At 35.9% G+C, this 22,232-nt stretch overlaps 1 protein-coding gene across 3 annotated transcripts in view; it reads left to right on the top strand.

The window, feature by feature from the left end:
- Nucleotides 1–22,232, top strand: part of atp11b (ATPase phospholipid transporting 11B (putative)) — a 208,324-nt gene that overhangs the window by 110,500 nt on the left and 75,592 nt on the right. For all 3 annotated transcript variants that reach the window (XM_051923917.1, XM_028794610.2, XM_051923918.1), the window contains exons 12-19: nucleotides 3,028–3,225; nucleotides 3,429–3,587; nucleotides 4,007–4,176; nucleotides 11,180–11,248; nucleotides 19,147–19,220; nucleotides 19,466–19,569; nucleotides 20,717–20,898; nucleotides 21,529–21,732. In XM_051923917.1, coding sequence (XP_051779877.1) covers nucleotides 3,028–3,225; nucleotides 3,429–3,587; nucleotides 4,007–4,176; nucleotides 11,180–11,248; nucleotides 19,147–19,220; nucleotides 19,466–19,569; nucleotides 20,717–20,898; nucleotides 21,529–21,732 — 1,160 coding nt within the window. The remainder of the gene's footprint in view (nucleotides 1–3,027; nucleotides 3,226–3,428; nucleotides 3,588–4,006; nucleotides 4,177–11,179; nucleotides 11,249–19,146; nucleotides 19,221–19,465; nucleotides 19,570–20,716; nucleotides 20,899–21,528; nucleotides 21,733–22,232) is intronic.

Genomic DNA, 22,232 nt, shown 5'->3' with positions numbered 1-22,232 from the left:
CAATGCAAGTTAAACCAAAGTTATGGAACATAGAAAGAAAGTGACATATTTCACTCTGACTCAAATAGGAATGTTATACCAGAATTTTTGTAATCGATACCAATAGCAGTGAAATTTTACAATTCTTAATATCCATGTGTTACCACAGCAAAAATAGAAATCCCATTCAATTGTTTTTTTAACCTCAGCAAAAACAGAAATCCCATTCATCTGCTTTTTTTAAAGGTTACCTCTATTTTTCAAATGAGTAATATTGTGTATTTTCCTGTAATAGAATATAAAATGTACTGTATAAATACTAACAGCAACAATAGCTTTTAAAATACTGGTATATTTATCAAGTAATTACCCAGTTATCATTTAAGTGAAGTAGTTTTGGTGTTCACATACTGTATAGAAAAATGTAATGCAGGGCTTGAATTTTAATATGTCGTAGTGCCACTTCATGCTGATTCCATCCCCCCATCATCTTTTTGCACCACTGGATCGTTACAATACATAGATTTTGCTTACATTTTTCTCATGTATTATTGTGCCTTTTGAAGTACAGTCGACCCTTGATATACGACCGGCCTGACATGTGAACCACTTGATTTACGACCAAAATTTTAGTTTTGATTTACGACCAACATCTTGTGTTACTACCTGAATGCGGTCACGTGTATCCGCTTGCGTGATTGTAAACAAACAGCCGAGAGCGTTCGTAAGCGTCAGTCGGAGCCCAGATACATGTGTTTGTGGATGTAATTTCGGTCAGTGCAGTGATTTATATAATTTTTTTCGATAATTGCTAAGGAAGGAAGAGAAGGTAACGAAGGTAAAGAAAGCGATCACAATCGAAACGAAGAAGGAAATTGTGTGGAAATATGAGAGTAGTGTTTGTGTGACCAATCTCGCTAATATGTACAGCATATCGAAATCCACCATCTCGACAATTTTACAAAGAAAAGATTTGTATAAGGAGGCTCCTTCCAAACAATAACAACCTTCCATTTCATTCTCCTCCTCCTCCCGTCCTGCAGCCCAAAGATGTCAAATTAAATGGTGAGTACAGTATGAAATTGTTGTTTCTGGTAGGCTAGGCACTTTTTATAACTTTTTGGTTAGTACATTAGAAAAATTATTGGTGTTTTGGTAAATTATGCACATTATACAACCCTTTTTTATTATAAAAAGGTTAAGTAAGTGTTGCTGTGGGAGGTTCGGAACGCATTATGGGTATTTCCATTATTTCTTATGGGAAAAATAGTCTTGACTTACAACCAACTTGAGTTACAACCAGCCCTCGCGAACGAATTTGAGTTTGTAAGTCAAGGGTCCACTGTAATTCATGTATTTGCTTTCAATCATGAGTTTGACTTGGTACTACAAATACTGTAAAAAGCTAGTACAATTATGTTTCCTGAATTTTGGTATCAACTTCATACCAAGCTATCGGTTCTTGTGACATCCTAAGTCTCAAATGCTGTTACTCTGATGTAATCCAGCCACTGTGGCCCTGACCTAAATTCATTAGGTTTGGTAGCAAGTGGATGGACTGTTAAGTATATTAGATATTTTACTATGTACTTAACATATTTCTCCATGAATATGCAAGTTTAATAAAAATACAGATTGGAACAAGATGAGCAATTATCACTTGTAACATACTGTAATTTAAGGGCCTGAATACTTTTGCAATGCAGTCTGTATGTTTTTTAACTAAGGCTCATGTCTTAAATTAAAGACTTTTCGACACTGTGGGCATCCTTATTGGATTAGACTCATTCATGTCACCTTTATCCTCACCATCTGATTCATCATCTTCACTTCTATCAAGTCACACCCTTCTTGTGCTCCACCACATAGCCATACAACCTCAACATTTTTCTCCTTACACCAATACTACTTTCACCCAGGCACTGTTCTTTCTCCTTCTTCATGAGTCTTTACTATTCTTCGTTTTCTGTCTTCATTTGCCATGTTTGGAGTAATGCTAGTAGTGAGAAGTCAAGCAACATGTCACCTTTTATTAGCTAACTAAAAAGATTACTATACGCAAGCTTTCGAGGCGAAGCTAGCATATTGTAATGTTTTTAGTTAGCCAATAAAAGCTGTCATTTTGCTTGACTTTTCACTACATTCATAATGGCTAACACTGTAAAACACCCAAGTAATGCAAGAAAATTGTATTTAAAAGTCAGAATTTTGGACAGCTTCCTAAACTGTGTACAGTATATGCATTATTTTACTCATGCTATTTCTAATGAGCCTCCATCCATCTTCACTAAATACAGTACTTCTCTCCCTACTCCATAACATTCAGTTGCTGTGTTTACCTTTATTATACTAGGATATGTCACACCGTCTACATACTTGACAAACAAATAAACAGTTGCTCTTGCCTTCCTCACCACATTTTAACAACAGTACATCCTTTATGATCTCACCTCTAATATCTTGCTCACTGAAGACAAATTCTCTGAATATGTTACTTGCATCACAACTCTGCTTGTTTATGCAACCACCTCTTACATGTCTCCTACACCATCCATCAAACCATTGTATTGGCTTACATATCCTTTTAAGCATTCTATTTTAGCTCCTCTGTTTGTTTTACCATTCATACTTCATTTGGCAGTTCCAAACATGTTTTATGCCTTTTCCATATCTACAAATTTCTAGCATCATGTCTAGTTTTCCTATGTTGGTGATGAAGTCAAATTATGTTCCCCTAACTCTTACTTTCTCTCCAGGTTTGTTTTTTCTTTTCTTTTCCTGTCACTCAGCTGTCCTTTATTGTCAAGGCTGTCAGTTCTTTCCTGTGTACTGCCCTTTTATTAAAGGTTTTACAATTTTTTCTCTTGAACAACCTATAACTATGCACATCTGTATTTTTTCTCAGCCAGTGTTATTAACTAATTATTTTCATTTGCCAACGTCAGTGGTTTCCCCCAATTATCCGTATAGTTGGATTTACAATTTAATGAAAAATTATATTATTAGTGTGTTTAGCTAAGCACTATCATTGTTTGTCTTCTTTTTCAGATTTTAAAATTTATTTCAGATTTTCTTGCTTTCCTCGTTTTGTACAATTTTATTATCCCTATTTCACTCTACGTAACGGTTGAAATGCAAAAATTCCTTGGCTCCTTTTTCATTGGATGGGATCTTGATTTATACCATGAGGAGTCTGATCAGAAGGCACAAGTAAATACCTCTGACCTTAATGAAGAACTGGGGCAGGTATGTTCTGGCTCTTCAGCAAATCTAGACATAACTATTGTTCAGGCCTGGTAACACACCTGTTGTGGTATGCATTTCCTTTCATTATTGTAATGTATTGTTGTAAATTGTTTTGTGTGAGAAATATACTTTTGCTTACTGTTTTTGCTTGATTTATTGTTTCAGGGAAAAGCAGTTAATGTTAATTGTTTCCCATATGTTAGGTCGAGTATGTGTTCACTGACAAAACAGGAACTTTGACCGAAAATGAAATGCAGTTTCGTGAATGTTCCATAAATGGTGTTAAGTACCAAGAGATCAATGGTAAACTTGTTCCTGAGGGAATGGCAGAAGATTTGCCTGATGCAGTTGATTCTAATTTGGTAAATAACCTTAGTACTGCTTTCTAACAAATAAAAGATAAGTAATTTTGTTATTGTTCAAAAATGTATGAAGTACTAACAGGTGCTTTGTATTTTTTTATTTTTATATTTTTCATTTAAACTGTGTTATTGGTAAACTTTATTTGCCACTATTGTGTCTCAGCTCCAGGAGCCTGGGCTTATTTTCCAACCAGGCCAAAATCTGTATGTAGTTTACACATTCTTCCAGGTTTTTTTGTCAAAGTGTGCCATTTTCTTATTTTAAATGTGGTTAGTGTTAATATATGTCTGTATATTCATCTGGTAACTGACTGTATGAACCTTCCCATATGGGAATGTGATGGACTGGTCAGGGTCAGAAAGTAGATGAATAGAGCATTATGTAATGCACTTTCTTAGGTTTTCTTTTTATATTGCAGTCTGAGGAAGACATTCTCTTCTTAAAAGCAGTGTCATTGTGTCACACTGTTCAGATCAGTTATGACCAAGCTGATGGTTTAGGAGACAGACAAGCAAATGGCATATTACACCAAATGGAATATTATGCTTCTTCTCCAGATGAAAAGGCTTTAGTTGAAGCAACAAAAAGGTGAGAAGCATTTAAAGTATGTATTAATTATTATTATTAAGAGAAATTGAAAACAAGTTGTGTAAAAGAGTTGTTATACATGAATGCACTTTAATATGCTTTAACTTTTTGGTCATTTGTACTATAATTTCAAATGACCCAAAGAGGCAACCATAGTGCTGAGAAATAGACTTCAAGTTTTGTGTTACTGTGTGGTGTATTTGGAAATGCAAATGCTATATCTTCAAAATTTTCTACATGTAGAGATGAATGAGATTGTTCTTTTTACATTTTTCCCTTTTCATATAAAAAGCATGACTTTGCGTTCTAGTTTTTGTGATATCAGCAAACATTCTGTAGCATGTTTTCCAGATGGAGAAGGTATATTAAATGAAAAACGTTTTTTGTATATCATTGTGCCCAAATTGTTTTGCTTGCTTGAAGATATGAAAAATCTCTGGAGTGAATAAGTCAATAGCAAAATCTGAGCAGAAGTAAGTTTATAAATTGGCAGTGTGAGTAGCAAAGGTAAACTTAATTCCTTGAACTGATTGGTAAGACGTTATGATAGCTCAGAAAGGTAATTCAAATTTATTATGTTAAAGCTGACTGAAAATGAGGGAGAGGAGAGTGTAGAGAGTGCTATAGGCAGAAGTTAAATTTGTGATGTTTGTTCAGTTCGCTTTTTATTATAATAACATGTTTTGCAGAAAGGTAACCTTGGCACTGATAGCATTAATTATTGAGTAAACTGTACACTCGATTCATAACGGATCTTCGTCCATCTTTAGTAACTGCCTTGTTCAATTCACCAACAGAAGCCTGTATTGGTTGTAATGGAAAATTTAGAAACACTTAGAAATGCCAACAAAATACAAGGCGTTGTTATTTTTATAGAGATATGAATTTGGCAACACAAATCACAAAATGAGAACCAGCCCTGGATATGTAACCAGTTCATTGCAGAACACTTGGATATTCATTCATGCTGCGCAAATGTAGATTCTCCAGTCATAATTATCCTATTGCTTTACAACATGATTTTACACACAGCTTTGACAGAGAGAGAGAATTGTATATGTTGCTTGCAAACAAAAGAACGACAGCTGTGAAATATTACAAATGAGAATTGAGTATGCCATTCCTTGCCTTATTATGAAGAAATGATCTGAATGTATTAAAAGGGTCTTTTGATGGCTGGATAGATCACAATGTTTGTATATACTGTATAACAAAAATCTAAACCTCTAGCCATTATTTGATGGCTGGATAGATCACAATGTTTGTATATACTGTATAACAAAAATCTAAACCTCTAGCCATTATTTAATAAGAAAACATGGCTTTTCTGCTCTGACAGCAGTACAAGGTCAGGTTGTGTTACCTGGCTTCGCCCAAGAAATTTTACAAGACAAGGGGCCTCAGTTATAATGCTGTTGGTTAATTGATTTGATCAATCAAAAGTAATGTGTAACTCAGTACTTTTCTGTATACAATACAGGTATCGGCCATCATTCTGTGAAATTGGGCGTTATGCGATTTGGATGTTCTGTGAACACCATATTGTATACAGTGCTTAGTAAGGCTGTATGGGATACTGTAGTGTACCTGTTTAGAATAAATACAAAGAGATATAGCTGCAACACTCCAGAGACACTTGATGTGTGTATGAGATTGGGTGCTGCTGCTTATGAGTCAAAGTATACATTGTTTTAAATGTTTTGTTCATAAATAGGGAAATTTCACATTAAAATAATGTTTAAAAAACCGTACAGTACTAACAGCGCAATCACTTTGTATAAAAGAGATATGAGATACACGTGTTTGTGCAGGAACCTGTAGGGGTCGTTGCACTCCGTTTTGTCAGGCTACATCCCGTTTTTCAGTTGGGATTTCTGAATTGTATAATAAGCTTGTGGGACCACAGCAGTAATTGAGGTCAGACTTTGCCCAAATGGATGTTACGCAGCACGTAGCTGTTTTTGTATTTTTTAAATTAATGTACTTTTTTTTTAACCTGGGCAAATAATATTAATTCTCTTCAGCTGCTTACTGTTGAACTTGCTACATGCATTAAACTTTTCTGCCATAGATCACTTCCTGCTCTTCCTAGTGACTTGGCTTTTGTTGATATTCATTGCAAAACAGAGTTTTACAGGAAAATATATTCTTTTGATTTGAAACAGGTAATCAATAGGAATAATGTGAATTTTGAGTATATATACCCACAGCAAAGCAATAAGGTTCTAACAGTGACACATGCTGTACATTTACATGGCCCATGTAATGAATTGAACATATTAAATGCTGTGCACATAAGAACAGATGAAAAGAAATAATTTTGTGAACTTTGAACAGTATGGACCATGAATAGCAGCATCTTTGGTAGTGGGGGGGGGGGGGAGTGCTGTTGGTGTGGGAGAAATCATAGCAGAACTTTGTTTTAAAGCATTAAAGCCTAAAATTAGTACTGCTTTATTGTCCACAGGGCTTGAATAAATGTCAACCAAACAAAAAAAAAAAAACTTACTAATTACTTTTACACACCCAAAAGCAACATCCTTTTTGCTTCTTACTACATTCTGAAAAGCAGCATCTTCATGTGCTGTAGAAAAAAATCACGTGGTTGGACTGAATGAGATAATTTGCTGTATTATTTGTTTTCATTTTGTGATGGATGGCTGGCTAAATATTCAGGCCCACACCTCCAGGCCGCCAAGTGGAGCCCTCCCAACAGCATGGAGGTTCCCTGAATTCCAGCAGGGCCTTATGAACCTTGTAGTTTGTATACACAGCCCTGCTGGATACCATGGGGACCACCAGGAGCCTCTGTAGGAAGGCTTGGGGAGTGCTATGTGCCCTATAACCTGGAAGTACGTCCCGTGAACAGGAGAAACGACGTGCTTCTGGGTTGAAGAAAGGAGCTTTTATCCGACCCAGAAGTGTTCACGGTCACATGGACAGAAGAGAGAAACGCTTCCGGGTCATGGACTATATAAAGGACTCTGGGAGACCAGAACACTGAGCTGAGCTGGGAGGAAGGGTGGCTAAGTGTCTGGGAGAGGAGGAGTGTGTATTATTGGTGATTAATTACAGAATTGGTATTTGTATGAGTAGTGTGGAGTGGAGGGTGCTTAGTGCACGTATTTATAATAAAAAGAATAATAATTGTACTTTTACCTGGTGTTTTGCGTGGTACCTGAGGGTTCAAGAGGTTGATAACAACCTCTACTGCTACAGTTTTTTATTTCCTCTGTGTGTTTAATGCTTTAATACTGATCGTTGATTGGTATTGTGAATCTAATGACATAGATAACAGTATTGACTTTTTCAAAAACGCAAGGCTATGCTCTGTTTTAATTAAAAAAAAAAAATCAAAAGTGTAATCCGTTTATCTCAGATATAATGTAACAGTAAAATGAAGTGCATGTATGGCCAAGCATCCCTCACTGTTCAGTTTTCTGACTCTCACTTCATACATTGTATCAAAGGTAACATCACAATAGGTAATGATAAGCAGAACAACTGTCTCCTTTTGAATATGTTGTGTTTCATGTGCGTATTTGCAATAGTGAAACTTACTAAAAACAGGTATTTGGGTTTGTGCGTTTTTAAAGTTTTCTTTTGGAGGGTTGGTGAGGGGATAGAAATAAATAAATTAGGATTGCTCCTTAAGGGTTTAGCAACACATGTACTGGTTTTGGCAACACATTTCAGATTAAAATAAATGGGGAGAAAGTGTATATTGGAAATGCAACATGTCTAAACACAGTCCAAGATGAGACAAAAAGAACACTGCAATTGCTGCCTTTCATAACGTGCCATGTTTGTCAATTCTGTGATGTATACTTTGTGAACAGTTATGAAATTGTCTGGAGCAGTGCATTGGTGAATGGGAATTTTCCATTTCAGCATTTGCCAACAAAATAAGCAGTACTGCATGTACTGTATCTAAAGAGTCCTTTTGCTAACCACATCATCTTTGAGTTTTGCCTAACCTTTCTATGTCCACTTTGTATTTCATTTTCAATATAATATTAATAATAATAAAACATTTTATTTATTTGTAGGTGCCTTTCTAAACACTCAAGGACACCGAACAATAGATAAAACACAGATTATAAACAAAACTAAAATACAAAAATTAAAATCAGACAGCAATTGTAATCAGAGAGAAAAAGCAGTCTTAAACAAATGAGTTTTAAGTTTAGATTTGAAAAGTGAAAATGATTCAATATTTCTAAGCTCAGATGGTAGTGAGTTCCAGAGCTGGGGGGCAGAGCAACTGAATGCTCTGCTCCCCATAGTGGTAAGACGGACGAAGGGGACAGTCAAGTGGATGGAGGAAGATGATCTAAAGGTACAGGAGGGAATGGCAACATGGAGGAGGTCAGACAGATATGGAGGGGCAAGGTTGTGGATAACCTTAAGAGTTAACAGAAGAATTTTGAATTGAATGCCGAACTTAACTGGAAGCCAGTGAAGCTGCTGCAAAAAGGGAGTGATATGGTGAATAGAGGGGGTTCTAGTAATGATGCGGGCAGCTGAATTCTGGACCAGTTGAAGCTTATAAAGAGATTTGCGAGAAAGACCAAAGAAAAGGGAATTGCAATAATCCAGACGAGAAATGATAAGGCTATGAACAAGGAAAGAAGTGGTGTGGGGAGTGAGGGAGGGGCGAATACGATTAATGTTATGCAAATGGAATATATGCAGACCGGGAGATGTTATTGATGTGGGACTGAAATAAAGTTCTGTCAAGGATGACACCCAGACTCTTAACCTGTGGGAAAAGGGGAGACAGAGGAATTATCAATAAGAAATATAACTTGTCACCTTTTCTCTTTTTCTTGTTCAGGGCAGCCTCCACATCTACAGTGGTGCTGTTCTGCTTGCAGCATTCATTTGCAATAACTGCAAGCCCCAATTCTCTGCATAGTCACAGCTGTGGCAAGAACTGTGATTTTTTTTGTATGCTGTGATGTGAGGGTCCCACCAAATCAGCTAATTAAAAGGGCAGGCTCACTTATCGGACACACTCTGGATCCCCTGGCGACAGTAGGATAGGAAAGAATGAAAAGAAAACTGAGTGCAATTGTGAACAATTGTGCACATCCTCTCTCTGACACACAGAGTACTTTCAACCAGCCAATCATTTAGCAGAAATGTGTCAGTAAATGCCATTTCTCCGTCTAGATTTACAAATTTGGTGCAGAAGTATCCCAGAAAACTCAAGGCTATAATTAAAGCAAAGGGTGGTTCCACAAAGTACATGACATAGTGTAGGAGTGATTTTTTTTATCAATTGTAACTTTATCAGTTTGTTTATTTTTCTGAACTGTTGCTTCCATATCTTTGACTGTTATAGGTTGCATTGAGTTAATAAAGCTGAAAAAATATTTTTGTGTGTGTTTTCATTTTAGGCTATAAAGCAACAAAATGGAAATATTTTCAATGGGACAATTCTTTTCTATTCCCACTGTGTATTTATTTATCTATTTATGTATTTATTTATTTAAAAGTCTTCAGTGAAAAAGCAACATTTCTCCATTGAAACAAATAAAGCTCTAAACTAAAAGTTCAGACTTCCTTACTGAAGTTTCAGCTTCGTTGATATAACACAATTTTTTTTTTCCACCTTGAATAATGTCTTGATTCCGAATTGTCTTAAGTACTGTCTATTTCACAGGTTTCCCGCCAAATGTTCTTTTATTGAATATAATGGAGATAACCTGGTCAACAAGGAGATCACAAAATATCCGGCGTTAAGAAAGAATTTTGAATCAACTACATATAGTGTTTAACACTGTAACTATCTTTAAAATTGGATAAAATATGGTGCTTCAAGGACATTGTAAGTAGGAAGGAAGATTAGGGAAGCTATCAAAAGCTCAACAGCAAAATTCCAGAGATGTGGAAAAATAATGGCAGTAACCTGACTACTTCATGTAGATATGTAGTTATTTAATTTATTCTTTGCAAATGTGATCTGTGGGTTATGTTGGGAAGTCACTTCAATGAGTATCCAGACCTGTGTAGGTTTATAAGAGGTCTCTGTCAGTTTCTCAAAACCATCTGGTAGGATGCCTTATGGTAACCATAGATGTAATTGAGGTAGGTAGTTTGGGATGCAATTCCAAAAGATACATTTGTCACAACATTGGGGTGACTCAGAAACAAGGGACTTTAGTCTGAATAGAGGGAGAAAATGAAAACTCCAGATATCATAATATTTTATCATAAAACCTGCTGCCCTCTCCTAGAAAACTAAAATCAAACAAGAATTTCACCTTTCAACATGAAAGCGATCTAAAGCACAAAATCCATTCAGCTAGGAAATGTCTAAAAATGGAAGATCAGAGTCCCAGATTGCCCAGTCAGAAGCTAGACCTCAGTCCTTTAGAACATTTGTGGACTCATCTGAAGAAGGCAGTGCATTTATGATTCCCTTGCAGTTCAACTGAGCTAGTAGAATACTTCTTCAAAGAGTGGAATAAAACTGCAATTGCTCAGAAATGTTAGGTTGATAGATACCCCACAGAATAATGCATTAATCAGTACAAAAGATGCTATCGTGAAGGGTGTGCACACAATGCAACCAATGCATTGTACATTTTTATTTATTTTTTTAACTGTTTCTGTGCAAAAAATAATAGTTTTAACTTAAGTATTTTTTATGATTTGTCTTATTAGCTATTACATTGACAAAAGTTGAAATTTTAATAGTGATGTATGTATATGTTTTTCAGATTCACTACAATTTTAATTTACTGTAATTGTTCTGTTATAGAATGACTAAATGAATAATATTACAATAAGATTCTCATTGTAAACTTTGTCTATCAAGTACCAAATATTAGAAAGATGTTAATAATTTTGGTTAATTAGTATGTCCTTGACACATACTTGCATTCATGTGGCAAGAGCAAATTTTATTTTTGGCCTTCAGAACAATAAATTACAATGTAATAAAATATGCTTAGAAAATGCTGGATTCATATTAATGCTATTTTTCCTCCCCTAGAATTGGTGTAACTTTCAATGGAAATAATGGAGAAACTATGAGTATTACATCCTTTGGAAAACTTGAAATGTAAGAAGGTATTTCTTTTTGAATTATGTGTATGTACCTAGGGATACAGTGGTGTGAAAAACTATTTGCCCCCTTCCTGATTTCTTATTCTTTTGCATGTTTGTCACACAAAATGTTTCTGATCATCAAACACATTTAACCATTAGTCAAATATAACACAAGTAAACACAAAATGCAGTTTTTAAATGATGGTTTTTATTATTTAGGGAGAAAAAAAATCCAAACCTACATGGCCCTGTGTGAAAAAGTAATTGCCCCCTTGTTAAAAAATAACCTAACTGTGGTGTATCACACCTGAGTTCAATTTCCGTAGCCACCCCCAGGCCTGATTACTGCCACACCTGTTTCAATCAAGAAATCACTTAAATAGGAGCTGCCTGACACAGAGAAGTAGACCAAAAGCACCTCAAAAGCTAGACATCATTCCAAGATCCAAAGAAATTCAGGAACAAATGAGAACAGAAGTAATTGAGATCTATCAGTCTGGTAAAGGTTATAAAGCCATTTCTAAAGCTTTGGGACTCCAGCGAACCACAGTGAGAGCCATTATCCACAAATGGCAAAAACATGGAACAGTGGTGAACCTTCCCAGGAGTGGCCGGCTGACCAAAATTACCCCAAGAGCGCAGAGACGACTCATCCGAGCGGTCACAAAAGACCCCAGGACAACGTCTAAAGAACTGCAGGCCTCACTTGCCTCAATTAAGGTCAGTGTTCACGACTCCACCATAAGAAAGAGACTGGGCAAAAACGGCCTGCATGGCAGATTTCCAAGACGCAAACCACTGTTAAGCAAAAAGAACATTAGGGCTCGTCTCAATTTTGCTAAGAAACATCTCAATGATTGCCAAGACTTTTGGGAAAATACCTTGTGGACTGATGAGACAAAAGTTGAACTTTTTGGAAGGCAAATGTCCCGTTACATCTGGCTTAAAAGGAACACAGCATTTCAGAAAAAGAACATCATACCAACAGTAAAATATGGTGGTGGTAGTGTGATGGTCTGGGGTTGTTTTGCTGGTTCAGGACCTGGAAGGCTTGCTGTGATAGATGGAATCATGAATTCTACTGTCTACCAAAAAATCCTGAAGGAGAATGTCCGGCCATCTGTTCGTCAACTCAAGCTGAAGCGATCTTGGGTGCTGCAACAGGACAATGACCCAAAACACACCAGCAAATCCACCTCTGAATGGCTGAAGAAAAACAAAATGAAGACTTTGGAGTGGCCTAGTCAAAGTCCTGACCTGAATCCAATTGAGATGCTATGGCATGACCTTAAAAAGGCGGTTCATGCTAGAAAACCCTCAAATAAAGCTGAATTACAACAATTTTGCAAAGATGAGTGGGCCAAAATTCCTCCAGAGCGCTGTAATAGACTCATTGCAAGTTATCGCAAACACTTGATTGCAGTTATTGCTGCTAAGGGTGGCCCAACCAGTTATTAGGTTCAGGGGGCAATTACTTTTTCACACAGGGTCATGTAGGTTTGGATTTTTTTTTTCTCCCTAAATAATAAAAACCACCATTTACAAACTGCATTTTGTGTTTACTTGTGTTATATTTGACTAATGGTTAAATGTGTTTGATGATCAGAAACATTTTGTGTGACAAACATGCAAAAGAATAAGAAATCAGGAAGGGGGCAAATAGTTTTTCACACCACTGTATGTCTGATTTATTTACATGCTTTTACATTCTAAGAAATTGTCCTTGCAGAGAGAATAAATCTTGAAGAACTAGCAATAAAGAAAAATTAATGTTTTAAAGATTTATACTGTACTATATCATGACTATAACTGTGCTTTTAATTCTTAAAGGCAAAAATAAGTATTAGCACAAAGTATATGTTTTAAGAAGTATTATAACTCTTGAGTTAGTAAAATGTAAAAAGCACATTTTTATGAGTAATAATTTCAGAAATCCAGGTAACACCAAAGAATTTACCAACCTTTCCTTGCAACTGTATGTGCTCTTTTTTTTTTTTTTTTGTTTATCTATATTACTAAACGACAGTTGTATATATGCGCGGACGCAGGACGCATTGAAGCGCACGCGCACTGCGACTCAGCGCCCCAGAGTCAAACCCAGCGGCTTCCCAGACTCAGTAGGTAGTGGCCAAACAACACAACCTATAAACTAAACTTCAGGTCACAGTACAACCGCCGCCCGAACGCGCACACCACCGCATATAAAACCTTTGTTTAGTAATATTTAAGAAGGTTGTATATACAGTATGCACAGATGCCAAACGCAACCCGTGCCAAAAGCGCACACGCACTCGCACAGCGCCCAACAGTCAAACCCAGCGGCTTCCCAAAATCAGTAAGTGGCGCCCAAACAACACAACCTGTAAACTAAACTTGACGTCAAGCGTGTACGCCAACAAGTTGCCATGGTGACATATTTAAACATTGACATAGAATAACTAGACGCTCATGACTAGCAGAATCGTACGTCAACGTCGCCGCCATATTGTGAGTGGCACTGCTGTGGAGTGAAGTAATGAATAATGTGCTGCTTGGGTTTGTACAAACCGCTGTACACTCCAAACCAGATCCTGGGGGATTACATTTCATAGGTAATGCTGAACAATTGTATTGGTTATATTTGGCCGTTAGAAAATCCCGTTTTATAATCTTTACTTTAGCTAAGCCAGGCTAAGCTAGCAAAGCTATGCATTTATGTGCTCAAGTGAGCCTCCAAACAACGTTTTGGCTAAACGTATTTAGTCACTATGTAGATTGTTGTTAGCTGTTAACATTTCTCAAACTTGATGATGTTTTTTCTCAAGGAGCACATTGAGGAAACAGTTTGAAATTGACAACCTTCATTTTATGCTCATGTCTTTAGTTGTGTCTGTCTTCCACAAACTAAGGCTGCACCATATTGCCAGACTGAATACTCTCAAATTACAAGATCTGAGTGAGCGAGAGGAGTGTAAGTCTAGAGGAGATCAGTGAGGTTGTGGAGAGCTTTAAATGTTAAGAGTGGTATTTAATAATAATAATAATAATTTAGTATTGTATTCTGTAGTTAACTGGGAGCCAGTGAAGTTGAGAGAGAATAGGTGTAATATGTTCAGTGGATTTACAACAGCAGGATGTTATCCTGGCAGCAGAATTTTGAAGAAGTTCTAAGCGATTGATAAGTTTTTGTGGGATGCCAGATAGAATACCATTACAGTAATCTATACGTGACGTGACTTGGGCATTAAACAATACTTCAGTACTGTGTTGCGTAAGAACAGGACAAAGTCTGGAAATGTTTCGAAGATAGAAGAAGGCAGTCCCCGAAATGTTACTTATATGGGAAGAATGGTTAATAATACAGTGGAACCTCTAGATACGAGTTTAATTCGTTCCAGAACTGAGCTTGTATAGCGAATTTCTCGTATCTAGAACAAACTTCCCCATTGAAAATAATGGAAATCCAGTTAATCCGTTCTGCACCCCAAATATATTAACATAAAAATCAATTTTCCTAACAAATAACACTGATAAATTATATATACTGTAGTCTACCTTTAATAAATAACACTGGTAAATAATATAACTGATTATTAAAAGAATCAAAACAGGTGTCCAAAGTGCAGTAGAGCATTCAATAAATCTTTAAATAAATAATCCTTAAAACAGTTGTGAAGTGGAGGTTTAAAATACACAAGAATAACAATCCTTTAACACGAGGTTAAAACGTCAAAAAGGATGCCGTGTTTAAAAAACAGATGACAATCGCCGGTGCTTGTTCTCTGTTAGCGTCTCACCTGCGGGCTCTGCAACAGGCGAGACACTCTTAATGCAGCTGACCTTCTCTACACCGTCCTGCTTCAGCTGTTTGGCTCGCCTGTTCAGCTACACGCCTGCCTTCTCTCTCTCTCTCTCTCTCTCTCTCTCTCTCTCTCTCGCTCTCGCTCTCGCTCTCGCTCTCGCTCTCGCTCTCTCTCTCTCTCTCTCTCTCTCTCTCTCTCTCTCTCTCTCTCTCTCTCTCTCTCCCCTTTTACTTTTTCTCCCCCTTAACCGGCTCGCGCTTCTCTATATATGCGGGGAGGACATGGCAGCTGCAGCCCATCAGCCACAGGAACAATCATGGATGTGGGCAGTTTCCCACCTGTGCACTTAAGTGAGAAACGCAGACACCGCAGATCGCGGCTCGCAACTGCTACCACGCCCCCTTGCTAAGCCGCGAGCTATACCCACAGCCCGGCTCATTACGCGAGCCAATGCTCGTATTTAGAGCTGAATTTTTCGCTCATACTTTCCTCGTATTTTGAATTTCTCGTATACAGAGGTGCTCGTATCTCGAGGTTCCACTGTAATTATAATTATTATTATTTAATAATTGCCATTATTAGTGTATAAATGGATATAAATAATTGCATTTAAACAATTCGCCAAAATCTGTTGTATGTAAACGATACTGTTTTAAACGTTATTGTTTTTTCATCAGAAAACCCGGTTTCCACGTCTATCTGTATTAGTTTAAATGACACTTTTGCCACTCGCAATAAGGCTGACGTATCGTGTCTACTGGGAAACACAGTGAGTGTGGCGTCTATCTATATATGTGTATGTATTTAAACTTGAGGTAGTGGTGACTACTGACAGTGCCAGCATTCAGCTACTCCACAGTGCCTGCGGTCAGGGGTTCAATTATGATTCCTAACAGCAAACAACTTCTAGCTAACAACACACCCATAGAAAAACAAAAACGAGACTGCATGGATAAAAACAATGAACGAAGGCGCCTACAACGCTTTTCTGAAACACCAGAACCAAACGAGTCATGACTCCAAAAAGAAACCGCTTTACTACAAATATATTTATTTCACTAAATGAAAACTTTCCCAGGACGCTCCCACCCTCCATGATCTTACATCCCTACAAAGATTGGAGGGAACAGAAAGTAATTGCCTTTCTTGGATTTGCGATTCTTTAGAGAATCAGGGGTTTACTGGTGTGTGTATATATATATATATATATAATATATATATATATATATATATATATAATATATATAATATATATATACACATACACAGTGGGTACGGAAAGTATTCAGACCCCCTTCAATTTTTCACTCTTTGTCATATTGCAGCCATTTGCTAAAATCATTTAAATTAAATTTTTCCCTCATTAATGTACACACAGCACCCCATATTGACAGACAAAAAAAGAATTTTTGAAATTGTTGCAGATTTATTAAAAAAGAAAAACTGAAATATCACATGGTCCTAAGTATTCAGACCCTTTGCTCAGTATTTAGTAGAAGCACCCTTTTGAGCTAATACAGCCATGAGTCTTCCTGGGAAAGATGCAACAAGTTTTTCACACCTGGATTTGGGGATCCTCTGCCATTCCTCCTTGCAGATCCTCTCCAGTTCTGTCAGGTTGGATGGTAAACGTTGGTGGACAGCCATTTTTAGGTCTCTCCAGAGATGCTCAATTGGGTTTAAGTCAGGGCTCTGGCTGGGCCATTCAAGAACAGTCATAGAGTTGTTGTGAAGCCACTCCTTCGTTATTTTAGCTGTGTGCTTAGGGTCATTGTCTTGTTGGAAGGTAAACCTTCGGCCCAGTCTGAGGTCCTTAGCACTCTGGAGAAGGTTTTTGTCCAGGATATCCCTGTACTTGGCCGCATTCATCTTTCCCTCGATTGCAACCAGTTGTCCTGTCCCTGCAGCTGAAAAACACCCCCACAGCATGATGCTGCCACCGCCAGTGAGATCAAGTATTTATAACACCCTGACTCTTTAAATTGATAAACAGATTCTTAGATAATACTACATCCTAACATGTGATTTACTTATCTATGCTTGAACATTAAAAGTTTAAATTATATATTATTCTATAATTATATATAGAACCTGACTTTTATAACTTAATCAAAAGCAACACCGCTAAAAATGATTTGTCAAAACCTGTATTTACACCTAGTAAAGTATATTAATTTTTGCATTTTGTTTATCAGAGGATATTGGAACTGCATTTAATAATCAAGTAAAACACTTCTTGTCCATGCCAAAGATTCTTTTAAATAAATCATTCCACATGTAAAGTAATTTCAAAGGGGCAGGTTTCTAAACACTACAAACTGATCAGTAGGACATTTTGCCTTTGATCCAATATATTTATGAAAAGGTGAGTTCCCTCTTTTGTCATGTTTTCACTTTACTTGCTTTTAATTGTCTGAGGCATTGAAGCTGTGGGTTTTTGTTCCAACAACTTTTCTGTTTAGTTAGACTTTTACTTTAATTGCACAATCTGTAATGGTGCAGTTTCTGTTTTTAATGACAGTCCAGAAATTATAGAGTTTGTTGAATTTATATTAGAATGTAGCAAGGATTTTTAAGTTAATAGTAATAAGCATTTATGACTGTTAAATGTGGCTAACGTATTGTGTGTGTTTTTAGGTTTTACTTTTTCCCTTTTCTCCTTTTTTCAGATTTTTATCATCATGATTTTCATTCCACTGTTCCATGTTTTCTGTTTCATTTTCCCCTATTTGTTACATTTATTATAAATGCATGATTATTATGATACAGCAAAGTGAAAAAATTCCACAAAAAAAGCTGAATTAATACAAACGTGACTTAAGATATTGATACATTTAAAGCTATGGCAAAAATAAAGTTGTTTCTGAATTGTAAGTTTTGCAATTTTCATACTAAGGCAGAATAAGAGAACAAGATTAAAAAAAAAAACAAAACAACAGACCAATTCATTAAATGATTGAGTAAATCACCTAAACTAAAACAACTCACTGACTGTGAAACTGGCTAGGCTCCCAGAAGTGAGCTTGGCCTTCTGTATCTTTATGAACTTTTACATCTACGTTATATATCTTTTGGCATACAATATACAGTGGAACCTCGGTTTGCAAGCAACTTGGTTTACGAGTGTTTTGCAAGACGACCAAAAATTTTTAATAATTTTTAACTTGATAAACGAGCGAGGTCCTGCAGTACAAGTAGTATGTATACGCTTTGTCTGCTGAGCGTTATGTGATCACAACTGAGCTGATGGTTCTTCTGTCTCTCTCGCTGCAGGATTATGAGCAGTCATCTCCTATTCATCCGTACGAGTGTATACTGTTTACTACAGCATTAGCATTGTGACTGTGTGTGCACGCGCGTGTGTGTATGTGTGTGTGCTCGCGTGTGTGTGTGTGTGTGTGCTCGTGCGCACGTGTGTGTGCTGTGACGTGTGAGTCCCCGTCTTGCACCCTAAAACACAAAGCTGAGTCTCAGTACTTTAGCAACACCAGCTTTATTCAGCTTGAAACAGCAACAGCGCGGTTATTTATACACAGACACAGCAGTCAGGCAGGGCCCTGCACATTTATAATGTTCCTTGTTCCTTGTTTCACCCATCGACGGCAGGCGCTTATAGCATGTCCGCGATCTTTTCGGATTCGCTTTTACAGCGAACTGCTACAGTGCTGGGAGACTGCGATTATATTGGAACGCTCTTCCGCGTGTCGTCCTGTTGGGTACAATCCCACAAGAGTTTAGAAACTCACTCACACCAGCCATGATTCTTTTCAAAGGTAAAGTGCAGGTTAATTTGTTTTATGTATTTTTACTTTATATTTTGTATTAATCATTTTTATATGAATAGTTTTGAGTTGTGGAACAAATCATCTGAGTTTCCATTATTTCTTATGGGGAAATTCACTTTGATATACGAGTGCTTTGGACCACAAGCACGTTTCCGAAATGAATTATGCTTGCAAACCGAGGTTCCACTGTATATGAAATTGTGGGTGTATGTTTGTGTGTCTTTGTATGTATCTACAGAAATGCCAGAATTTCAAAATAGTGCAACCCATATTCTTTCAAATAAAAGTACAGGACATGGGAAAGTGTGTTTTAGATTGATCATGCTTTTTATTTTGTTAAACAGATATAAGCTGCTTCATATTTTGGAGTTTGATGCAAACAGAAGAAGAATGAGTGTCATTTTACAGACTCCATCAGGTAAATATGCATCTTTAATTTGCTCTTACTTAGTTTTAAGAAAACATGTTTAAATCTTTCAGAATTTTTTTAAACAAATTGCACCTAAAATGTGATGAGACCTTTGTTAATTTTATGATAGTTAAAAACTATTAAAAACAAATTGTGCAGGATTTGTGAATTGCCATATCTTTATTTAAAAAGGCACATGTTTTGAGCCTTTTATGAAGATAATAGATTTTTATTTTAATTTTTTTTTATTTTAGGTGAAAAAATGCTCTTTACAAAAGGAGCAGAATCATCTATTCTTCCTTATACGAAAACCGGTGAAATCGATAAAACAAGGATGCATGTAGATGAATTGGCATTGGTAGGTAAACATAATTATTAAATGTCAATTTTACTTTTTTGTGGCTAGCTTTTGCGTGAAGTTTTTCCTTTTCTAATTTGGAATAAATGATAAACTAAAGATGAATTATAATACAAAACAAACAACTTCCAAGCACATTTGACTTGGTGAACATCCACATAAACGGTCACATGGAACATTATTGAATGTTTCAATTAAAATATGTTAAAATTAGTTATAGAAAAGCAAACAAGAAATTGTGTTAGTATATTTCTACGCTATACCCACAAACAGAATTTATATTTGCTGAAGCAGTGAATTTGTATTTGGAAAAGTTTTATTTTTTAACTTTTTGTAATCATGGCATACCATCTTTCACCCTAGATTCTAACATTAAATGAAACTCTTTATAGTAAATTTATAAAATAGTGTTTAACTAAAGTTTCCAGTTGTAGCCAAAGTGTATTAGTGCAGCATGAAACAGTAACTTCCACTTGTTGCAGTGTGACATGACAGGATACTGTCCATACTACTGATTTTATGCGTATTGTAGCATTCCTCTTTTCCTGCTCTTTACAGATGCTCTCTTTCCTGCTGTCTATAATTCAATTATATATTTTCTTCCAATGTTGTAAACACTACATAATATAAAAAGACAGTAACCAGAATAAAAAGCCTAACGAATGATTTATTTTTATGGTAAATTTTTAGTGCAATTGCTTTTGACTGAATTATATTCTAATGGTAAAAATAAAAAAATTAAACTTTCAGTGGATATTACATTGTAATATGTAGCATAGAATGGAAGTACATGAAAGTAAAATTAATGTGTAGAAAACAAAATTATCAGTGATTTCTGTGGAAACTTCTTATTTAAATATCCCAGAAATTAAATAAAAAACTCTTCAAAAACATACCTTGTCATTACAAAATAACTAAGCTGCATAAACTTAATTACTGGTTCAATTGCTTGGTACCTTTTAGACTACTTTTCATTTGTTGTGTAGTCTGTTTTATGAGTTTTGCCCAGAACCAGTTACTACAAAATATGAAGAGTACCTAGAATAAAAGAAGAAATTGATTTTCTGCTTTCCTTATTGTGGATCTCATATTGGCTTTCTTATTTTTGTTTCAGTTTTGATAGAATACCTGTTTTGTTTAATTTTAGAAAGGTCTAAGAACTCTTGTCATAGCCTGCAGACACTTCACCCCTGAAGAGTATATAGAAATTGATCGGCGTCTCCATGAGGCCAGGACTGCACTGCAGCAGAGAGAGGAGAGACTAGCAGATGTATTTAGCTATATTGAAAAAGACTTTGAACTTCTTGGAGCAGTTGGTGTGGAAGATAAGTATGTATTTCAGTAATGAGGTTACACAGTGGTAGCACTGCTGTCTTTCAGTAAGGAGTTAATGGGTTTGTGTCCCGGGTCCTCCCAGCGTGGAGAGCGCTTTGAGTAGTGAGAAAAGCACTACATAAATGTAAAGAGTTACTATTATTATTATTATTATTATTATTATTATAGAAGTGTATAGAGTTATGTTTTATATGTTTTTTTTTATAAAACATAGAAGCACATGGTCAAATTTTATTTTGACTGAAACCACTGTGTTTGTTTAAACTGATAGTCAAGTATACAGATTGATTTACTGTATGTTCCTTAATTCATTGCTTAGACAGACTTAATTCTCAGTGTTAGTGACACTTAGACATAATATCAAGAAAATGGTGGTGGGTGATTTTTATGTTTAAAAAATTCAGCATAAGGGAAAATGTTACTTACAGAATTCAATGCAGTATTAAAATGTATTTACTTTAAATCAAATTTTTGCTTTCCTTAATAAATCGATTTTTTTCGTCTTAACAATCACTGTTGTACTTCGATCTTAAATAATTATTTTATTTGAATGTCACGTTAATTTGAGTAACATTGTAGAATACATTTTTAGTGATTTTTTTTTTTGTATTCTTCTTATTATAGACTGCAAGAAAAAGTCCAGGAGACAATTGAAGCACTCAGAATGGCAGGGATCAAAGTATGGGTGTTAACAGGGGATAAACATGAAACTGCCGTCAGTGTTAGTTTGTCCTGTGGACATTTTCATCGAACTATGAATATCTTAGAGTTGGTGCAGCAGAAATCGGATAGTGAATGTGCAGTTCAATTGAGAAGACTAGATAAAAGGTACTTTTCTTGTCATCTTCTTTTGAAACCTTCAGAATTGTTTCTGAGTTTTCATATTTCACGTTTCAATGATTAAATGCCATGCTTCCTTAAATTGATTTGTTTGATATTTGATAATTAATACCAGATTGTTTTGATTTGTTATTTAGAAAAGTTGGATTAAGCATGTTTGACAATTGATGGATAGAGTAGTTTTTTGAAAAAAATATGACTTTTTTTTTTTTAATAGCCTAGCATTTAGTTTAAACAGTGATTTATTAAAATAGTCACATTCTATAGATGGCAGAACTTATGGCACCTTAGTAAATTATTCTGAATAACAAAAGCTACATTTACACTAATAAGTTTAAAAGTGTGCTCCTTGAATAAAGATAACTTAGTTGTTAAGTAATCTGACACTTAATTGTAGTACTTTCCTTTTCAGGGAAGGTTAAAAAGAACATTGATGAAGTGAAAAAAGAATCATAAAAATTTCCTACTAATATTTGTTGTGTGAAACT

The sequence above is a fragment of the Erpetoichthys calabaricus genome, chromosome 2, assembly GCF_900747795.2.
Source record: "Erpetoichthys calabaricus chromosome 2, fErpCal1.3, whole genome shotgun sequence".
In the NCBI taxonomy this organism is placed as follows: domain Eukaryota; kingdom Metazoa; phylum Chordata; class Cladistia; order Polypteriformes; family Polypteridae; genus Erpetoichthys; species Erpetoichthys calabaricus.
This window is presented reverse-complemented; position numbering and strand designations above follow the sequence as displayed.